Source organism: Bufo bufo, chromosome 1, assembly GCF_905171765.1.
Source record: "Bufo bufo chromosome 1, aBufBuf1.1, whole genome shotgun sequence".
Classification (NCBI taxonomy): Eukaryota; Metazoa; Chordata; class Amphibia; order Anura; family Bufonidae; genus Bufo; species Bufo bufo.
Genome location: NC_053389.1, coordinates 661,874,444 through 661,896,676, shown reverse-complemented (window position 1 = coordinate 661,896,676; position 22,233 = coordinate 661,874,444). Strand labels below are relative to the sequence as shown.

Sequence of the window (22,233 nt, the reverse complement as noted above, 5' to 3'; positions counted from 1 at the left end):
TTACACCCAGCAAACTTTCACGTTTTGAAGTGGCTCATTTTAAAAATGATATTAACCAGAATTGACCGACTATAATGCAGCTGAACAGGAAAAGAAACTGTCACAGCAAGAAGAGCCCGCATTACATGACCACTAAGGTGGCGGCATCGGAGTCCCATGTAAAAGAGCTCCCCTCCACAGGTTCGCACCAGTCTCTTCTAAGGCCTGGAGAACCCCTTTAAGGCCTCATGCACACGGCCGAGAGCGGTCCTTGGTGACCCGGCCGGGATTCCTTCTGACAGCAGGAGTGCAAGGCGTCATTGGTTGCTATGACGCCGTGTGCTTCATGCCGCCGCTGCTGTACAGTGATACACTCGTATAGAGTATCACTGTACAGCAGCGGCGGCATGAAGCGCACGGCGTCATAGCAACCAATGACGCCGTGCGGTCCTGCAGTCAGAAGGAATACAGGCCGGGTTACCACGGACCGCTCTCGGAACACGGCCGTGTGCATGAGGCCTAAGGCTGGAATTTTTGAAGCCAGTATGTTACCATCATTTGTACTAAATTATCAAAAGGTGGGTTAATACTTGCTAAATTTGGCACATCAATTTTGTGACTTTCTTCTACACAGTCCTCACACAGGGCAGCATATTGACAGCCCACACATCCACTTTAACATTTTCATATTTTTACATGTATTACCTCCAACATCAATGAAGTTTTTAGCTGCCAAACCAGATCGTGGAGCTAAAACAAGAGGAAAAGGTAAATTAGTACACCTGACACAGGTAAAACACTCGCCATTACACTGGCCATAACCACAGGTTCTATTTTTTTTGCGGAACAGAAGTGCGGATGTGGACAGCACACTGTGTGCTGTCTGCATCTTTTGCGGCCCCCTTGAAAATGAATGGGTCTGCACCCGTTCGCCAGAATTGCGGAACGGATGCGGACCCATTTTGCAGACGTGTGAATGGACCCTAAAGGAGGTTTCCAGCGTTACGGATTTATTTTTTATTTTTTTTTAAGTGCCCACAACCTGCCCCCTGAAAACAGAAGATTTATATTTACCTCCACGCCGACTCCATCTTCAGGTTCCCGCAAGGTTTTATATCATGCACCAGTCCAGCGCTACTTGTGGCCACGACACTGCTGAAGCCAGTCATTGGCTGCAGTGATGCACATGACTATGCCAATACACAGCCGGATGCAAACAGAGCGGGAGATGGCGACAGTGGAGGACCAGAGAGGTGGGGAGCAGGCTGCAGGCACTTCATAAAATATTATTAGGGCTTGTTCACACGACCGTATGGCTTTATCAGTGTTTTGCGGGCCGTTTTTAACGGTTGTTTTTTGTTTCAGTAGTGTTTCCGGTTTCATTCCGTTTTTTCCGTATGGCATATACAGTAATTACATAGAAACAAAATTGGGCTGGGCATAATATTTTTCAATAGATGTTCTGCAAAAACGGAACGGATAAGGAAGACATACGGAGTACATTCCATATGTGTTCCGTTTTCTTGCAGACCCACTGACTTGAATGAAGCCACAAAAAAAATATAAAAATAAAATCATGTGAAATCATAGTTTTTTTAGGTTTTGAGCGATTGTCTTATGTAAGATATTTTTGCGGGATGAGATGACAGTTTGATTGGCACTATTTTGGGGTTCATATGACTTTTTGATCGCTTGCTATTACACTTTTTGTGATGCAAGATATCAAAAAAAAAAAAGTTAATTATAATAAAAATTACTTTGACACAGGTTTTATTTTATGTTTTTTATGGTGTTCACCTGAGGGGTTAGGTCATGTGGTAATTTTATAGAGCCGGTCGATATGGACCTGACAATACCAAATATGTATACTTTTTTTTATTTGTTAAAGTGTCACACAATAATATTTTCGAAACAAAAAAAAATAATAATCATGTTTTAGTGTCTCCATGGTCCTATTTTTTGGGCGATCGTCTTAGGTAGGGGGCTCATTTTTTGCACGATGAGGTGTTGGTTAGATTGGTACTATTTTGGGGGGGTATATGCCTTTTTGATCGCTTGGTGTTTTTAGTGATGTAAGGTGAAGAAAAAAAGGGGGGTTTTTTAGCACAGTTTTAAATTTTATTTTTTTGACAGAATTCACCTGAGGGGTTAGGTCATGTGATACTTTTCTTCCCCCCTCTATTTCAATTTTTTTCCCTTTATTTTGGCAAAAAGATAATTTTTTTTACTTGAAACGTATTTTTTTTTTTAAAGGTATTTGGGAATATATTTATAATAAAGTAATATTTACATATTTTCATTTTCTTAATTACCGGAGAAGCCCTTAAGGACCCGTGACGTACATGTACGTCATATCTGGCCGTGACTTAAGGACCAGAGAAGTACATGTACGTCATGGTGATCGGGTGTGTGCAGGAGCTGCGCAGGCCCGATGAGCGGCAGGGGTCCGGCAGTCACTGATAGCCGGACTCTGTTGCATGCGCCAGCATCTGTGAAAGCACTGATGCCGGTGCAGTAACCCCTTCACGGCTGCGGTCAGTGCTGATCGCAGCACGTGCAGGCTTCAGACATGTGTTGGGGTGGCCATCGGGTCCGCGTGCTGCTGTAACCGGGACCCGATGGCAGCCCGATGCCTTCCTTAGGCATCGATGTTGCCTTCCGGGAGAGTCTGTGAGATCCAGCCCCCCTGGATCTCGCAGGCAAGCCCGCTGGATCTCACAGTGTGTAATACACTTACAGCCAATGCATTACAATACAGAAGTATTGTAATGCATTGTAAGGGGGATCAGACCCCCAAAAGTTGAAGTTAGAGTGGGACAAAATATGATGATAATAATAATAATGATGATATTTAAAATAAGTGAAAAAATAAAGTTTTACAAAAAGATAAATAAATAAAAAAAATGTTGACATATTGGATATTGCCACATCCGTAAGAACCTGCTCTATAAAAATACAACATGACCTAACCCCGCAGGTGAACACCGTAAAAATTATAAAATAAAAAACTGTCAAGCCATTTTGTCACCTTATCACATGTAGTATAATAGCAAGCGATCAAAAAGCCATATGCACCCTAAGGCCTCTTTCACACTTGCGTTGTCCGGATCCGTAACACCGCAAGTGAACTGAAAGCATTTGAAGACGGATCAGTCTTCAAAATTTGTTCAGTGTTACTATGGCACCCAGGACGCTATTAAAGTCCTGATTGCCATAGTAGTAGTGGGGAGCGGGGGGAGCAGTATACTTACCGTCCGTGCGGCTCCCGGGGCGCTCCAGAATGACGTCGGGGCGCCCCATACGCATGGATGATGTGATCCATGCGATCATGTCATCCGTGCGCGTGGGGCGCCCTGACGTCACTCTGAAGCGCCCCGGGAGCCGCACGGACGGTAAGTATACTGCTCCCCACTACACTTTACCATGGCAAACAGGACTTTTGTGTCCTGGCAGCCATGGTAACCATTCAGAAAAAGCTAAACGTCGGATCCGGTAATGCGCCGAAACGACGTTTTGCTTAAGGCCGGATCCGGATTAATGACTTTCAATGGGCATTAATTCCGGATACGGCCTTGCGGCAAGTGTTCAGGATTTTTGACCGGAGCAAAAAGCGCAGCATGCTGCAGTATTTTCTCCGGCCAAAAAATGTTCCGTTCCGGAACTGAAGACATCCTGATGCATCCTGAACGGATTTCTCTCCATTCAGAATGCATGGGGATAACCCTGATCAGGATTCTTCCGGCATAGAGCCCCGACGACGGAACTCTATGCCGGAACAGAACAATGCAAGTGTGAAAGAGCCCTAAAATAGTACCAATCAAACCATCATCTCATAACAGTCGCTCAAAAAAATAAAACTACAGATTTCAGAATGTGGAGTCACTAAAAAATTATTGTTTCAAAAATGATAGTGTAAAACTCAAAATAAAAAGTATACATATTAGGTATTGTCGCGCAACAACCTGCTCTATAAAAATACCACATGATCTAACTTGTCATTGTGAATGTTGTAAATAACAAAAAAAATTAAGACTGTGCCAAAAATTTGTTACCTTGACTCACAAAAAGTGTAACATAGAACAACCAAAAATATGTACCCTAAAATAGTACCAACAAAACTGCCCCTTTATCCCGTAGTTTCCAAAACAGGGGTCTTTTTTTTGGAGTTTCTACTATAGGGGTGCATTTGGGGGGGGGAATACATGGTGTCAAAACCAGTCCAGCAAAATCTGCCTTCCAAAAAGCATATGGCGTTCCTTTCCTTCTGCGCCCTGCCGTGTGCCCGTACAGCAGTTTACAACCACATATGGGGTGTTTCTGTAAACTACAGAATCAGGGTTATAAATATTGAGTTTTGTTTGGTTGTTAACCCTTGCTTTGAAACTGAAAAAAAAAGGATTAAAATGCAAAATCTGCCAAGATTCTGAAACTTCATCTCTATTTTCTGTTAATTCTTGTGCAACACCTAAAGGGTTAACAAAGTTTGTAAAATCAGTTTTGAATACCATGAGGGGTGTAATTTCTAAAATAGAGTCATTTTTGGGTGGTTTCTATTAAAGCGTGAGAAGTAGTTTGGAATCCAAATGCGTAAAAAATGCCCTGTGAAATCGTAAAGATACTCTTTGGAATTTGGGCCCCTTTGCGCATCTTGGCTGCAAAAAAGTGTCACATGTGGTATCGCCGTACTCCGGAGAAGTAGGGCAATGTGTTTTGGGGTGTATTTTTACATATACCCATGCTGGGCGAGATAAATATCTCTGTAAAAGACAACTTTTCCCATTTATTTTATACAAAGTTGTCATTTAACAGAGATATTTCTCTCACCCAGCATGGGTATATGTAAAAATACACCCCAAAACACATTGCCCTACTTCTCCTGAGTACAGCGATACCACATGTGTGACACTTTTTTGCAGCCTACGTGCGCAAAGGGGCCCAAATTCCAATGAGTACTTTTTAGGAGGGCATTTTTAGGCATTTGGATTCCAGACTTCTTCTCACGCTTTAGGGCCCCTAAAATGCCACGGCAGTATAAATAACCCACATGTGACCCCATTTTGGAAAGAAGACACCCCAAGGTATTCCGTGAGGGGCATGGCGAGTTCATAGAAGTTTTTTTTTTTGGCACAAGTTAGCGGAAATAGATTTTCTTTTTTCTCACAAAGTCTCCCTTTCCGCTGACTTGTGACAAAAAATAAAATTTTACATGAACTCGCCATGCCCCTCACGAAATACCTTGTGGTGTCTTCTTTCCAAAATGGGGTCACATGTGCCCTGGCATTTTAGGGGCCCTAAAGCGTGAGAAGAAGTCTGGAATATAAATGTCTAAATATTTTTACGCATTTGGATTCCGTGAGGGGTATGGTGAGTTCATGTGAGATTTTATTTTTTGTCACAAGTTAGTGGAATATGAGACTTTGTAAGAAAAAAAAATAAAAATAAAAATTACCGCTAACTTGCGCCAAAAAAAAAACAACACACTTCTATGAACTCGCCATGCCCCTCAAAAGTAAGCAATTGCGGACAAGAAAAGGCATTTTCTATATAGTTCTGGCAATATGCGGATCCGCAAAATGCGGAAAGCACATTGCGGGTGTCCGTGTTTTGGGGATCCGCAAAACACATATGGACGTCTGAATGGAGCCTTACAGGGGGGTGATCAGGGAGTCTATATGGGGTGATCAGGGGTTAATAAGTGACAGGGGAAGGGGGGTGTAGTGTAGTGATTGGTGCTACTTACAGAGCTGCCTGTGTCCTCTGGTGGTCGATCCAAGCAAAAGGGATTACCAGAGGACCAGGTATATCAGACGCTGTTAACAAAACAGCATCTGATATACCTTTCAGGAGTAAGAAAAAAAAAAAAAAAAAAAGCCGCTGGCTGGCTGTAAATCAGCTCGTTTACCTTCCGATCACAGGAACTCTTGAGTCTTGCAGAATGACGCGCCGAAGAGGAACAAAACGACCGCCCGCAGGACGCATCCCTGCGTTAGGCGGTTAAAAAACTCTTTGGTTGCTTTTGCAGTATGCTTTGGGTCATTGTCCATCTGCACTGTGAAGTACCGTCCAATGAGTTCTGAAGCATTTGGCTGAATATGAGCAGATAATATTGCCCGAAAAAACTTCAGAATTCATCCTGCTGCTTTTGTCAGCAGTCACATCATCAATAAATACAAGAGAACCAGTTCTATTGGCAGCCATACATGCCCACACCATGACACTACCACCACTATGCTTCACTGATGAGGTATGCTTAGGATCATGAGCAGTTCCTTTCCTTCTCCATACTCTTCTCTTCCCATCACTCTGGTACAAGTTGATCTTGGTCTGCTCTGTCCATAGGATGTTGTTCCAGAACTGTGAAGGCTTTTTTAGATGTCGTTTGGCAAACTCTAATCTGGCCTTCCTGTTTTTGAGGCTCACCAATGGTTTCCATCTTGTGGTGAACCCTCTGTATTCACTCTGGTGAAGACTTCTCTTGATTGTTGACTTTGACACACATACACCTACCTCCTGGAGAGTGTTCTTGATCTGAACAACTGTTGTGAAGGGCGTTTTCTTCACCAGGGAAATAATTCTTCGGTCATCCACCACAGTTTTCCGTGGTCTCCCGGGTCTTTTGGTGTTGCTGAGCTCACCGGTGCGTTCTTTCTTTTTAAGACTGTTCCAAACTGTTGTTTTGGCCGCAACTAATGTTTTTGCTATCTCTCCGATGGGTTTGTTTTGTTTTTTTATCAGCCTAATGATGGCTTGCTTCACTGACCGTGACAGCTCTTTGGATCTCATCTTGAGAGTTGACAGCAACAGATTCCAAATGCAAATAGCAAACTTGAAATGAACTCTGGATCTTTTATCTGCTCATTGTAGTTGGGATAATGAGGGAACAACACACACCTGGCCATGGAACAGCTAAGAAGCCAATTGTCCCATTACTTTTAGTCTGAGTGGGAGGCACATATGCAAACTGTTGTAATTCCTATGCCGTTCACCTGATTTGGATGTAAATACCCTCAAATTAAATCTGGCAGTCTGCAGTTAACCCCTTAAGGACTTAGGACGTACCGGTACGGCATGGTTCCCGAATCCTTAAGGACCCATGACGTACCGGTACGTCATGGCTTTAATTTGCTATTCCGTCGCCGCGGGGGTTAATCGGAACGGGATTTCGGCTGAAATCATTCAGCCGGCATCCCGTAACAATGCAGGGGGGGGATCATTTGACCCCCCCGTATCGACGATCGCAGAAAACCGCAGGTCAATTCAGACCTGCGGTTTTCTGCGTTTCCGGTCCATTCGGGTGTCCTGTGACCCGATGAACCGGAAAAAGACTGCGATCGGTGGCGTAATTATACACCACCTATCGCAGTCCGAGGATTTGGAGAGGCGGCGCTGGCCCTGGTGCTGAACGCTGCTGTCCAGGGTGCTGATTGGTGCAGGGGAGAGAGGCGCGAGATTCAAACTTCCTGCGCTCCTCTCTCCCCTCCTCTTCCTGTCCAGCACCCTGACCGTGCAGCACCGTCCAGCGTCCAGCTCCTGAGTCCCCCTAATCGTAGTCCATCACCCTCCTGCACCCATCGCCACCCAGGTAGGTTAGGGTCAGTGAGGGAGAGGCACCGTTAGGAAGGGAAAGAAGGGAAAAGTTAGGGAAAAAAAAAAAAAACTTTTACTAAACTTTCTTTTCTTTCTTTCTTTCTGATCCATCTAATCCCCAGACCCCCCCCTGCCACTTGCCCCCCCCCACCACCAGCGCCCCCACCACCAGCGCCCCCACCCCCCACCAGCCCCCACCTCACCACCCCCCCCACCTCACCACCCCCCCCCCCCCCCCCCCCCCCCCCCCCCCCCCCTTTTTTTTTTTTTTTTTTTTTTTTCTGCGTGCGCTGACTGTCCGGCACTTTTCTTTTTTTGTCCGGCCACTGTTAGCGCATCGCCCGCCTCACCGCCCCACCGCTGATCAGCGTTGTACCGCTGATCAGCAACTTTGAACTTTTTTTTTTTTCTAAACACTTGCCCCTTTTTTTTCCTTATTTAGTACGCGAACACCCGTTGCCCCCACACACACGCACATATAATAAAGTTTGCCACACACGCACACACACCCATGGCCCGCCGGATGTTCTCGGCCGAGGAGGCATACGCCCAGATTGCCTCCGACTCCGAGAGCCCCAGTGAGGATGAGGATGACCCCACGTTCCTTTTGTCATCCGCATCCTCCTCATCATCATCGGATGACGATGAGCCACCAAGGCGGCGGAGACGCCGCCAGGCGGAGCCAGGGGCCCCACATGCTAGGGATCCTGTGGCCCACCCTAGTACGAGCCGCCCTGGGGTTCGTACTGGTTTCCCGGCCCACCAAATAAGTCCACCGGAGCCCCCTGCCGATGAACTTAGCTGGTGTCCCCCAGTGGACTTTGAGCCTGAGATTCCGGATTTTGCTGGCAATCCTGGAATCCAGATTCCCACAGTGGGGTTTACTGAAATTGACTATTTTAGTTTTTTTTTCAGTAACCCACTGGTGAATCTGATGGTGGAGCAGACGAATCTGTATGCCCAACAGTTCGTCGCTCAAAACCCAGGCTCATTTTTGGCTAGACCCGGTGGCTGGACGCCGGTCAGTGCAGCCGAGATGAGGACATTTTGGGGCCTCGTGCTGCATATGGGTCTAGTCCAAAAACCCAGTGTCAGACAATACTGGAGTGGGGACGTCCTATACCAGACCCCACTGTACAGTATGGTTATGACACGTCCCCGGTTTGAGGCCATCCGGAAATGTCTGCATTATTCCGATAATGCAGCATGTCCACCCCGAGGTGATCCTGCCTATGACCGGCTGTATAAGATACGGCAGGTCATCGATCACTTTGGGGCCACATTTCAGCAGGCCTACGTACCTGGAAGGGAGGTCGCGGTTGATGAGTCTCTCGTTGCGTTCAAGGGGAGACTCAGTTTCCGCCAATATATTCCCACAAAGCGGGCGAGGTATGGCGTGAAGCTATACAAAATTTGTGAGAGTACCTCAGGGTACACTTACAAATTTCGTGTGTACGAGGGGCGAGATTCCCGGATTCAACCCCCAGAATGTCCCCCCACTCTGGGTGTTACCGGGAAACTCGTGTGGGACCTTATGTACCCACTGCTGGATAACGGTTACCACTTGTACGTGGACAACTTTTATACCAGCATTCCCTTGTTCAGGTCCCTTGCCGCCAGATCCACGTTCGCTTGTGGGACCGTGCGGAAAAATCAACGCGGCCTCCCTGCCCACCCCCTCCAGGTACCTATCCCCAGGGGTGAGACCCGTGCACTTACCAGTGGAAACCTGTTGCTGGTCAGATATAAGGACAAGAGGGATGTCCTTATGCTGTCCACAATCCACGGTAACAGCACCACCCCAGTCCCTGTGCGAGGTACCGCGGCAACGGTCCTCAAGCCCGATTGTATCGTCGACTACAATCGGTATATGGGAGGAGTTGATCTCTCTGATCAAGTCCTCAAGCCATATAATGCCATGCGCAAAACCCGGGCATGGTACAAAAAAGTTGCGGTCTACTTGGTGCAGGTTGCCATGTACAACTCTTTTGTACTATCCCGAAGCGCTGGCAGCACAGGGACATTCCTCCAATTCTATGAGGCAGTCCTCAAAGACCTGATCTTTTCGGACCGGGAAAGAGCAGGCCGGAGTACCTCGGGAATTGGAGGCGCCCGGATCGTCCCTGGCCAACACTTTCCAGGTGTGGTCCCCCATACTGGAAAGAAGGGACGAACCCAAAAAAGATGCAGAGTGTGTCACAAGAGGGGGATACGGAAGGACACCACTACTCAATGTGACACGTGCCCCGATCATCCGGGCCTCTGCATTATCAATTGCTTCAGGGAGTATCACACTTCCATGGAGTACTAAATTTTTATAATCCCCAACAGTCCACTAGAGAACATAAAAAACTATGGCTCTCAGACTTTGGAGACACGGAAACAATTTTTTTTCCCCAAAAAAATATTAGTTTTAGAGCAGGCATCCTCAAACTGCGGCCCTCCAGATGTTGTAAAACTATAACTCCCAGCATGCCCAGACAACCTACAGCCATCAGCAGGGCATGGTGGGAATTGTAGTTTTACAACATCTGGAGGGCCGCAGTTTTTAGGATGCCTGCTTAGTGTCTCCAAAGTCTGAGAGCCATACATATTGGGCATCGTCGCGTGCGTAAAAGTCGTCGCTATAAAAATAACTTTTGACCAAACGCCTCGGATGAACGGTGTTAAAAATATAAAATAAAAACGGTGCCAAAACACCCATTTTTGGGCAAAATTTCCATTTGAATCCTTTTTGCCGGTAATAAAGCAAGGGTTAACAGCCAAACAAAACTCAATATTTATGGCCCTGATTCTGTAGTTTGCAGAAACACCCCATATGTGGTCGTAAATGGCTATATAGCCGCACGGCAGGGCATAGAACGAAGGGAACTCCATACGGTTTCTGGAAGGCAGATTTTGATGGACAGTTTTTTTTTTGACACCATGTTCCATTAGAAGCCCCCCCTGATGTAGCCTAGAAACTCCAAAAAAGTGAGCCCTTCTAAGAAACTACACCCCTCAAGGTATTCAAAAGTTACTTTACAAACTATGTTAACCCTTTAGGTGTTCCACAAAACTAAATAGCGAATGTAGAAACAATTTTTAATTTTTTTTTTTGTTACATTGCCTCAAAAAAGCGTAATGAAGAGCAACTAAAAATCATATTTACCCCTAAAATAGTCCCAAAACAACAACCACCTGATCCCGTAGTTTCCTAGATGGGGTCACTTTTATGGAGTTTCTACTCTAGGGGTGCATCAGGGGGCTTGAAAGGGTACATGATGTAAATAAACCAGTCCAGCAAAATCTGCCTTCCAAAAACCATATGACGTTCCCCTTCTTCTATGTGCTCCCGTTTGGCCAAACAGTAGTTTACGACCACATATGGGGTGTTTTTGCAAACTACAGAATCAGGGCAACCCATTTTGAGTTTTGTTTGGCAGTTAACCCCTGTTTTACTCCTGGAAAAAATTGATTATATTGGAAAATTTTCCAAAAAATTGAAATTTCTAAATTGTTTCTCCATCTGCCAATAACTCTTGTGGAGCACCTAAAGGGTTAACAAAGTTTGTAAACCCAGTTTTGAATACCTTGAGGGGTGTACTTTCTTAGATGGAGTCACTTTTTTGAAATTTCTATTCTAGGGGTGCAACAGGGGGCTTCAAATGGGACATGGTATAAACAAAACCAGTCCTGCAAAATCTGCCTTCCAAAACCCATATGGTGTTCCCCTTCTTCTATGTGCTCCCGTTCGGCCAAACAGTAGTTTACGACCACATATGGGGTGTTTCTGCAAACTACAGAATCGGGGCAACCCATTTTGAGTTTTGTTTGGCAGTTAACCCTTGTTTTACTCCTGGAAAAAATTGATTATATTGGAAAATTTTCCAAAAAATTTAAATTTCAAAATTGTTTCTCCATCTGCCATTAACTCTTGTGGAAGACCTAAAGGGTTAATAAAGTTTGAAAAAACAGTTTTGAATACCTTGAGGGGTGTAGTTTCTAGAATGGGGTCATTTTTGGGAGGTTTCTATTATCTAAGCCTCACAATATGACTTCAAACCTGAACTGGTCCATAAAAAGTGGGATTTTGAAGATTTCTGAAAATTTCAAAATTTGCTTCTAAACTTCTAAGCCTTGTAACATCCCCAAAAAATAAAATATCATTCCCAAAATGCTGCAAACATGAAGTAGACATATGGGGAATGTAAAGTCATCACAATTTTTGGGGGTATTACTATGTATTACAGAGGTAGAGAAACTGAAACTTTGAAATTTGCTAATTTTTCAAAATTTTCGGTAAAAATTGTATTTTTTTATGCAAAAAATTAACTTTTTTGACCCAATTTTAGCAGTGTCATGAAGTACAATATGTGACGAAAAAACAATCTCAGAACGGCCTGGGTAAGTCAAAGCGTTTTAAAGTTATGAGCACTTAAAGTGACACTGGTCAGATTTGCAAAAAATGGCCAAGTCCTTAAGGTGAAATAGGGCCGAGTCCTTAAGGGGTTAAAGCACATCTTGTTTGTTTTATTTCAAATCCATTGTGGTGCTGTATAGAGCCAAAAATGTTAGAATTGTGTCAATGTCCCAATATTTATGGACCTGACTGTATACTGTACTTAATACAGGAAGATAGTAGTGAATAGAAAGAAGCACCTGTGAACTTCAGCTAGTCTGGCTGCATGGGCGCTCCAAGAGCCGGCACGAGACTGAGTTGAGTCGACACGTCGCATCTGACATCTTGGAACTGAAGTAGCGCTGCAGATTTTTTTTGGTGTTAAAAGGGGTTGTCCAGGTTCAGAGTTGAACCCGGACATATCTTATTTTCACCCAGGCATCCCCCGAGGCTATCATCGGAGCAGCTCATGCCTTCGTCTTGCAGGAACTGCTGACACACTCCAGCCACATGAGGTCTAGCATTGTCTTGCATTAGGAGGAACCCAGGGCCAACCGCACCAGCATATGGTCTCACAAGGGGTCTGAGGATCTCATCTCGGTACCTAATGGCAGTCAGGCTACCTCTGGCGAGTACATGGAGGGCTGAGCGGCCCTCCAAAGAAATGCCACCCCACACCATTACTGACCCAATGCCAAACCGGTCATGCTGGAGGATGTTGCAGGCAGCAGAACGTTCTCCATGGCGTCTCAAGACTCTGTCACATGTGCTCAGTGTGAACCTGCTTTCATCTGTGAAGAGCACAGGGCGCCAGCGGCGAATTTGCCAATCTTGGTGTTCTCTGGCAAATGCCAAACATCCTGCACGGTGTTGGGCTGTAAGCACAACCCCCACCTGTGGACGTCGGGCCCTCATATCACCCTCATGGAGTCTGTTTCTGACCGTTTGAGCAGACACATGCACATTTGTGGCCTGCTGGAGGTCATTTTGCAGGGCTCTGGCAGTGCTCCTCCTGTTCCTCCTTGCACAAAGGCAGAGGTAGCGGTCCTGCTGCTGGGTTGTTGCCCTCCTACGGCCTCCTCCACATCTCCTGATGTACTGGCCTGTCTCCTGGTAGTGCCTCCATGCTCTGGACACTACGCTGACAGACACAGCAAACCTTCTTGCCACAGCTCGCATTGATGTGCCATCCTGGATAAGCTGCACTACCTGAGCCACTTGTGTGGGTTGTAGACTCTGTCTCATGCTATCACTAGAGTGAAAGCACCGCCAGCATTCAAAAGTGACCAAAACATCAGCCAGGAACTAAGTGGTCTGTGGTCACCACCTGCAGAACCACTCCTTTATTGCGGGTGTCTTGCTAATTGCCTATAATTTCCACCTGTTGTCTATCCCATTTGCACAACAGCATGTGAAATTGATTGTCACTCAGTGTTGCTTCCTAAGTGGACAGTTTGATTTCACAGAAGTGTGATTGACTTGGAGTTACATTGTGTTGTTTAAGTGTTCCCTTTATTTTTTTGAGCAGTGTACATAGTAATACCTCCAAAAATAGTTATTACTTTACATTCCCCATATGTCTACTTCATGTTTGGATCATTTTGGGAATATTTTATTTTTTGGGGATGTTACAAGGCTTAGAAGTTTAGAAGCAAATTTTTTCAGAAATTTTCAAAAACCCAATTTTTAGGGACCAGTTCAGGTCTGAAGTCACTTTGCGAGGTTTACATAATAGAAACCACCCAAAAAACGTTGTTAACCCTTTAGGTGTTCCACAAGAATTAATGGAAAATAGAGATACAATTTCAAAATTTCACTTTTTTGGCAGATTTTCCATTTTAATAATTTTTTTTCAGTTACAAAAAAAGGGTTAACAGCCAAACAAAACTCAATATTTATGGCCCTGATTCTGTAGTTTACAGAAACACACCATATGTGGTCGTAAACTACTGTACGGGCACAAGGCAGAAGGAAAGGAATGCCATACGGTTTTTGGAAGGCAGATTTTGCTGGACTGGTTTTTTGACACCATGTCCCATTTGAAGCCCCCTGATGCACCCCTAGAGTAGAAACTCCAAAAAAGTGACCCCATTTTAGAAACTACGGGATAGGGTGGCAGTTTTGTTGGTACTAGTTTAGGGTACATATGATTTTTGGTTGCTCTATATTACACTTTTTGTGAGGCAAGGTAACAAGAAATGGCTGTTTTGGCACAGTTTTTATTTTGTTATTTACAACATTCATCTGACAGGTTAGATAATGGGATATTTTTATAGACCAGGTTGTCACGGATGCGGCGATACCCAATATGTATACTTTTTCACAATGATTTCTTTTTTTGAAACAAAAAAAAAAATATCATGTTTGTGTTTCCATAGTCTGAGAGCCATAATTTTTTCAGTTTTTGGGCGATTACCTTGGGTAGGGTATGATTTTTGCGGGATGAGATGACGATTTTATTGGGACTATTTTGGGGTGCATATGACTATTTGATCACTTGCTATAACACTTTTTGTGATGTAAGGTGACAAAAAATGGTTTAGCACAGTTTTAATTTTAAAATAAATAAACAGGAGAAGATATATCATATCAACTCCCAAGTAACTAACAGTGAGGGAAATACGGGCCGTCGTGGTGATCTCATGGAAAATGAATTACCGGTAAGTACTAATTTCGGCTTTCCATATCATCACCACGACGGCCATACAAGGAGGTATATCAAATATGAATTTATGGGGGGGCGGGGGGACACAGACTGAAGGACTTTTTGTCCGAAAGACAAATCAGTCTTTTTGAAAAGGTCCAATCTATAATGCTTGGCGAAAGTATGGATGCTGGACCAAGTGGCTGCCTTACAGATCTCCTCAAGGGAGACACCCGCTCTTTCTGCTTGAGAAGACGACATTGCCCTAGTAGAGTGGGCTCTGATATTATCAGGGCAAGAAAGATTCTGTAAGGAACAACAACAAGCGATGGTAGCTTTAATCCATCTGGCGATGGAGGACTTGGAAACCTTCTGACCCTTGTTTCTTCCTCCAAACTGGATAAAGAGGCAGTCTGACTTCCTAAAGTCTTTTGTGGTTTCTAAGTAATCCAGTACTGCCCGTCTGACATCAAGTGAATGAAGGGTAGATTCCCAATCATTAGATGGGTTGTTAAACAAAGAAGGTAGAGTGATCTCCTGGTCTTTATGAAACTTCGAGACTACTTTCGGTAGAAAAAACGGATCCAGTTTTAGAATTATCCTGTCGTCCAGGACCTGTAGGTAGGGCTCTCTAATTGATAGTGCTTGTAGTTCACTTATTCTTCTGGCTGAGGTGATGGCAATCAGGAAGGCAGTTTTGTAGGATTTTAGTTTCAGAGAGCAGTAACTCAGAGGTTCAAATGGAGGATGTGATAGTCCCCTAAGGACAATGTTTAAATCCCAGGTAGGGACCTGAGACCTTAGAGTCGGACGTAACCTCGTTATTGCCTTCATGAATTGCTTTATCCACCTATGGTTCGCCAGTTCGGTGTCGTAAAAGCAACTGAGGGCTGATACCTGTACCTTAAGAGTGGATGGTCTTAATCCCATGTCAAATCATTTTGGTAAAAAGTCCAGAATCATTTGGATGTTTGGAGCTGAGGTATTTGGCGAGGGCGAACCTGACCACGAGCAGAACCGTTTCCAAAACTTCAGGTATATTGAAAAGGTGACTTTCTTTTTGGAAGCTTTTAGGGTTGAAATTACTGCATCCGATAGTCCCTGATGCCTTAGGATTTGGGTCTCAGGATCCAGGCTGCTAGGTTGAGGAAGTCCGGGTGTAGAATCGGACCTTGGTGAAGGATGTCTCGTCTCCTTGGTAGAATCCAAGGATCCTCGCTGGCAAGGTTTCACAAGATTGGGAACCAGCTCTTCTTTGGCCAGTAGGGTGTTACTAGTATGACTGAGGTACTGTCCTGGACGATTTTCTGTACCACCCTCAGTATTAACGGAAGAGGAGGGAACGCATAATGAAGACCTCGGTTCCATCTGAAAGAGAAAGCGTCCAGAAATCTCGGGCTGTCTCTGGGATGTAGGGAACAAAAAACTGGCAATTTTGAGTTTACCCGAGTGGCAAAGAGATCTATTGCTGGTCTCCCCCACTTGTCCGATATCATCAGGAAGACTTCCTCGTTTAAGGACCATTCTGAGTGGTCTATCTTTGCTCGGCTTAGGTAGTCTGTTTCCACATTTAGGGACCCTTTTAGGTGGACTGCAGACACTGAATTAACATTCACTTCGCCCTAGGTGAATATCTTTGCCGACAAATCCAGCAAGCTGCTCGAACCCGTGCCTCCCTGATGATTTAAATATCTTATCACTGTCGTATTGTCTGACAGGACTCTTACGTGATGGCCTTGAAGATGAATCTTTGCTTGCTTTTGAGTTTCCCAGACTGCTATCAATTCTCGAAAATTTGACGACTGGAGACTGAATGATTTTGGCCAGACTCCCTGGTAGTAAACATCTCCGACCTTCGCTCCCCAACCGTACTGGCTTGCATCCGTGGTGATCTGGGCGTAGGGATTCTTTGACCACATCACCCCCCCCCCCCCCCCCCCCGGAGATATTGAGCCTGTTTTTCCACCAAAGGAGGGAGGTTTTTATCCTTTGAGGGATGATCACCTTTTGGTCTAGGGAAGATTCCCTTCTGTCCCAGACCCTGAGGATCCACATCTGCAGGGTTCGAAAATGGATCTGACACCACTGAACGGACGGTATGCAGGATGTGAGGATCCCCAAGAGACTTATTGAGTCTCTGATGGAGTAGAACATCTTTGAGTTGAAGATGGAGATTTTCTTTTGGATGTCCTGTATCTTGCTCAGAGGTAAACAGGTTATCTGTCTCTGGGAATCCAGAATAACCCCCCCGGAACTGGATCTTTGTTGTCGGTTCTAACTGTGGTTTTCCTATGTTGATCAACCAACCCAGTCCCTCTAGGGTCTGACGGAAAAAATTCTGATCTCTCTGCAGAAGAGCAGAACTGTTTGAGATCAGAAAATCGTCTAAGTATGGAAAAACTGTCAGACCTTCCTTCCTTAGATAGGCAACTACCTCGATCATTAGTTTTGTAAAAACTCGAGGGGCTGAGGATATGCCAAAGGGGAGAGAGGTGAATTGATAATGGAGAATTCTGCCCAAATGGTCTCTGACCGTGAACCTTAAGAACCGTTGAGAGCTGGGATGTATCGGGACATGATAGTAGGCGTCGGTCAGATCGACCGAGCACATTACTGAATTGTTCTGGAGCAGAGGAACTATGGATCTTAGGGTCTCCATCCTGAATAGGATCACTCCTTCACTAGGATGAGGTTCGAATAGAACCCCTTTCCTTGTTCGGATCGTGGTACTTCCACCACTACCCCTTTTGCGAGTAGTTCTCGAATGCCCACGTGAATAGGATGATTGAAGTCTGGGACGGCAACCTTTGTGACTATAAATCTTTTTGGGGGAGGATCCGAGAATTGTATTCTGTATCCTGACTCTACAATCCTCAGAGCCCAGGAGTTTGAGGATGTTTCTTCCCCGTTGGGAGGAAATATCCTCAATCTCCCCCCTACCCTGATGTCACTGGTTTCCATTTCCTTTTTGGGGGGCAGAGGCGGGAGCCCTACCCCTCCCCCCTTTGGGATAACTGAAACGGCCTGACTTGCCCTTACCACTGTATTGATTACTTTGGTTGGAAGGGGCACGAAAGGGATACTTCCTCCTATAAACTTTTTCCTCCGGAAACCCCTTCTTTTTATCGGAGGCCTTTTCTAAGATTTTTTCTAATTCTGGTCCGAAGACATACTCTCCAGAAAAGGGGATGCCACATAGTCTGGATTTTGACACTTTGTCACCCGACCAGCATTTCACCCACAATGCACGGCGAGCTGCATTGGACAGACCCGCATCCCTTGCTGCAAAACGTACCGACTCCGCGGAGGCGTCCGCTAAACAAGCTGTAGCAGATTTTAACAGGGGAATAGCACTCAAAATCTCATTTGTTGAGGAATCGCTGGAGGCCCTATTCTCTAACTCTGAGAGCCAGATGAACATAGATCTGGCAACTGATGTGGCTGCTATGTTCGATTTAAGTGTGAACATGGCCGCCTCCCAGGACCTTCTCAATAGGCCGTCAGCCTTTCTATCCAATGGATCTTTGAGCTGAGAGGCATCTTCAAATGGTAGGCTTTTTTTTTTTATTGACCCTAGCTACCTGGGCGTCAATTTTAGGGATGGTATTAAAGGTCCTAGCTTCTTCTTGATCAAAAAGAAGCCGGTTTTGGAAGGATCTGGCAACTCCCAGCTGTTTCTCCGGACCTGCCCATTCATCCAAAATCATCCCCTTGATGTTATCGTTAATAGGGAAGACTTTGGACTTCTTCACCCTGAGACCTCCGAACATCTCATCTTGTACTGATGGAGTAGAAGGCACCTCTTCTACCCCCATAGTAGCTCTGACTGCTTTTAAAAGCTCGGGCATATCCTCAGAAGAGAAATAAAATTTCCTTCTGTTCTCTGAAAATTCTCGTTCAGAGAGCTTATCTTCATCCTCCATATGTCTAGAGGAGGAAGCCGAACACCCATAAACTTCAGAATCGGATGAAATATAATCGTCTGATTTGTGGCGTTTGGCGGGGGGCTCCGAAACAACGGGTTTCTCTGTTTGAAGTGTAGAAAAAGGCGCAAAGGAGGATTTAATCTCTTCCCGCATCATAGATTTAATCTCGTCCATGAGGGACGGCTGTTCCTCACGGACAATTCTAGAAATGCAATCCCCGCACAACTTCTTAGGGTGGTCATCAGGTAGCCGTTTAAGGCATGAAATACACTTTGAGGACTTCTTGGGCTTTCTCAGAGAATCCTTACCAGTCTGGAAAAGCCAAGAAAAAAACCCATTAATCCAGGGAAAAATCCCACAATAGTGTGCCCAGGTGAGAGAGGAAGAAAAACTCTCCCCTATGGGGAACTTACAGACGGCAGGGTAGAGGCCTCAGCATGCTCAGACGCAGACATCCTGAAGGATAGCCAGAGAGGGTAAGCACTAACCGCAGGACGCTGCAGCAGGAGGATACATTTGAATTCTCCCGCCTCCCGAAGCCGGCCACGTCACTTCCGGAAACGTCACAGCTAACCGGAAGTGACGAATTTGTAAGGCGCCGCATGGCTTAGTGAACCAGCGGGCGTTCTGTGCTCCGGGAGCAGGCCCCAGATCAACCGGAGGAGAGTCTCTCCCTTTCCCCCCTGCCCGGCGTTAGTACAGGACCGCGGGCTGACAGGGGGGTCCCGCCGAAGCAGGTACGCGACTCCATATCCACTTTAGGCCTTCATCTCCACGGCGGCTACCCGCGGAGACCTTTCTCCGCCCCTGTCCTCTGTAGGGACAGGAAACACCGGTGTTTGGTGGTGGGAGGGGGGTATTTAAACCTTTCTCTGCTTCCTGCCCCTACAGAGGTCAGGGGTCAATCTCCTAGTATGGCCGTCGTGGTGATGATATGAAAAAAAGCCTCACAGGCTATGAGCTGAGCGCTGCGATTGGCCAGCGCTACAGCAAATGAGACGCCGGTAGGTTCCCCTGGGTGGAGCATAACTATGAAGATACCGGAGGCTATACCGGGCGAACGAAGCGGCGCCCAGGTATAACAGTAAGTGCAGGGAGATCCCTGGGCGCCACTCTACATGTCTGTATAGTTAGTTTAGATGTTTTATTCTAGTGAAAGGTCCTCTTTAATTAAATATATTTAGAAAAATGATCACTGTTAAATCATTAACAGATTTAACAGTGATCATTAAGATGATAATACCCCTTTAAGGACTCGGGAAATGGGACGTACCGGTACGCCCTAAGTCCTTAAGGGGTTAAAGGAAATGTGTCACCAAAAATAAAACGAGAGAGAGTGACGTCCCCTGTTTTTTCTAATGTTTTTATTTTCTGATCACAGATTTCTTAAATTTTATTTCCTGAACACGATTATGGTGGCGGCCATCCTACCTGAGCTTTTCTTAACAGCATTTATAAAGCATTAAGAAAATTGCTTTACGGCAGCCCCATGCTCCATAGACACAATAGTCAGGAGGGGAGGGCCTCATTGATTTCTATGGGAGAGTTTTCTAGGCACGATCTGTGACCTGTGCAGAGGTCAGGAGGGAGTATATAAGTTGTGATATCACCTATTGTGAATGGTGGATCCTGTCCAGCTATAAACAGAGACGATATCATTACAGGCAGGATTAGAATCACAGATAAGCAGATAACTGCAGTAAAGTGATCCATACAGACCAAGAGTGGTGCCTTCTAGTGGTCAGTGAAAACTGCAGGATTTTATCTTTTTTGTTTAAATATATGGAATACATGGAACATTAAAAATTGATTAAAAATACGTATAACGTGATATAAAAACAGGTCATTTTCTGATGACATTTCCTTTAACGTGTGGGTATTTTATGTGCGTGGTATCGAGTGTCCCAATACTTTTTCTTGACATTGTATTAGTTTTGGTATTGTATTTCTCTTCTTTACTTAAAATATTTAATTTTTAGAAAACCATTTTTGAGATTCCCAGGGGGAGCTCTGAGCTTATAGTCTGATTGCTAGTATAATACTTCTATATTGCAGTGTATTTTACCTGTAAGTTTCAGGCCTCGTGCACACGACCATATCAGAATCCCATTTTTTTGCACCTTGCACACAGACCCATTTATTTCTAAGGGTCCTCCCCCCTCAAAAAAATAAAATGGACAGCACATGGACATCTATATGTCCATTTCTCAAATTACAGAAAGTGTCCCATTTTCCTTTGCACTGTGGGTAAGAGTCGTACCAGTAATGGGAGTGAAAAACATATGGATTGCACTGTAAATTACAAATACGGACACGGTCATGTGCATTAAGCCTTACACTGACAGTCCTCCTGTCAGGCCCTGCCTCTGGCAGCGTCTAACTGGCTTCCATACGTGGCAAGCTCAAGGGTCTTTGTGACAATGGCACAGCCACCCTTCATACTCAGTCCCGACCACAGAGGCTGTGGTCCCACTTGACAAACCTACAGAAAACCACCCATGAACTTACCGACTCTCCCATAGCATCCACTGGGGACCGCGATCTGAATGTCAGTTTTCACGATAGCTTTATCTTGAGGACCAATCACGTAATCGTAGGCGCTAACATACGGAAGGAAAGAGGAAAGTGATAAGACGCCACCATCTTGTTCTATGAGCAGACGTGCATACAGCAGCTGATTTTCCCACAAGTTACAGATTTCATTGGGGGTTGTCACCTTTGCCCCGTACTGGGTTAAATCCGTGGTGAGATTTTATGCCGACAGGAGCTCATTATCTCCATTTACCAGCAGATGGGGCGATTCGCCTGGGGTAGGGACGAGCGAACTCATGGAACTTCGGGTTTGTCCGGTTCAGCCGAACTTCAGGATCTAAACTCGATCCTGAACCCCACTGGCGTGAGCGGAGACCTGAACTACACTTTAATATTTTCCGTTATCTGAAGATAATTGCATTCTTAGGCTACTTTCACATTTGCGATTGGGGTTCCACTTGTGAGATCCGTTTGAGGGCTCTCAGAAGCGGCCCCGAACTGATCCGTTCATCCCCAATGCATTCTGAATGGTTAAGGACCCGTTCAGAATGCATCAGTTTGGCTCCGATCCGCCTCCATTCCGCTCTGGAGGCAGACACCAAAACGCAGCTTGCAGCGTTTTGGTGTCCGCCTGGCCGTGCGGAGCCAAACGGATCCGTCCGGACTTACAATGCAAGTCAAAAGGGACGGATCCTTTTGACGTTGACACAATATGGTGCAATTGCAAACGGATCCGTCCCCCATTGACTTTCAATGTAAAGTCAGGAGTCCCTATTAATATACCATCGGATCTGAGTTTTCTCCAATCCGATGGTATATTTTAACTTGAAGCGTCCCCATCACCATGGGAACGCCTCTATGTTAGAATATACCATCGGATTTGAGTTAGATCGTGAAAACTCAGATCCGACAGTATATTCTAACAGAGGCGTTCCCATAGTGATGGGGAAGCTTCAAGTTAGAATATACTAAGAACTGTGGACATAACGGCCCCCTGCTGCCTGGCAGCACCTGATCTCTTACAGGGGGCTGTGATATGCACAATTAACCCCTCAGGTGCCACACCAGAGGGGTTAATTGTGCATATCATAGCCCCCTGTAAGAGATCAGGTGCTGCCAGGCAGCAGGGGCCAGACCCCCCTCCCTCCCCAGTATTAAATTCATTGGTGGCCAGTGCGGCCCCC

At 45.4% G+C, this 22,233-nt stretch overlaps 1 protein-coding gene across 1 annotated transcript in view; it reads right to left on the bottom strand.

The window, feature by feature from the left end:
- The window catches only part of DUT (deoxyuridine triphosphatase), a 29,635-nt gene that overhangs the window by 5,434 nt on the left and 1,968 nt on the right, over positions 1 to 22,233 (bottom strand). Inside the window, exons 3-4 of the mRNA XM_040415771.1 lie at positions 21,026 to 21,117; positions 685 to 729 (exon numbers count right to left, since the gene is read on the bottom strand). Of these exons, the coding sequence (XP_040271705.1) occupies positions 685 to 729; positions 21,026 to 21,117 (137 nt within the window). The remainder of the gene's footprint in view (positions 1 to 684; positions 730 to 21,025; positions 21,118 to 22,233) is intronic.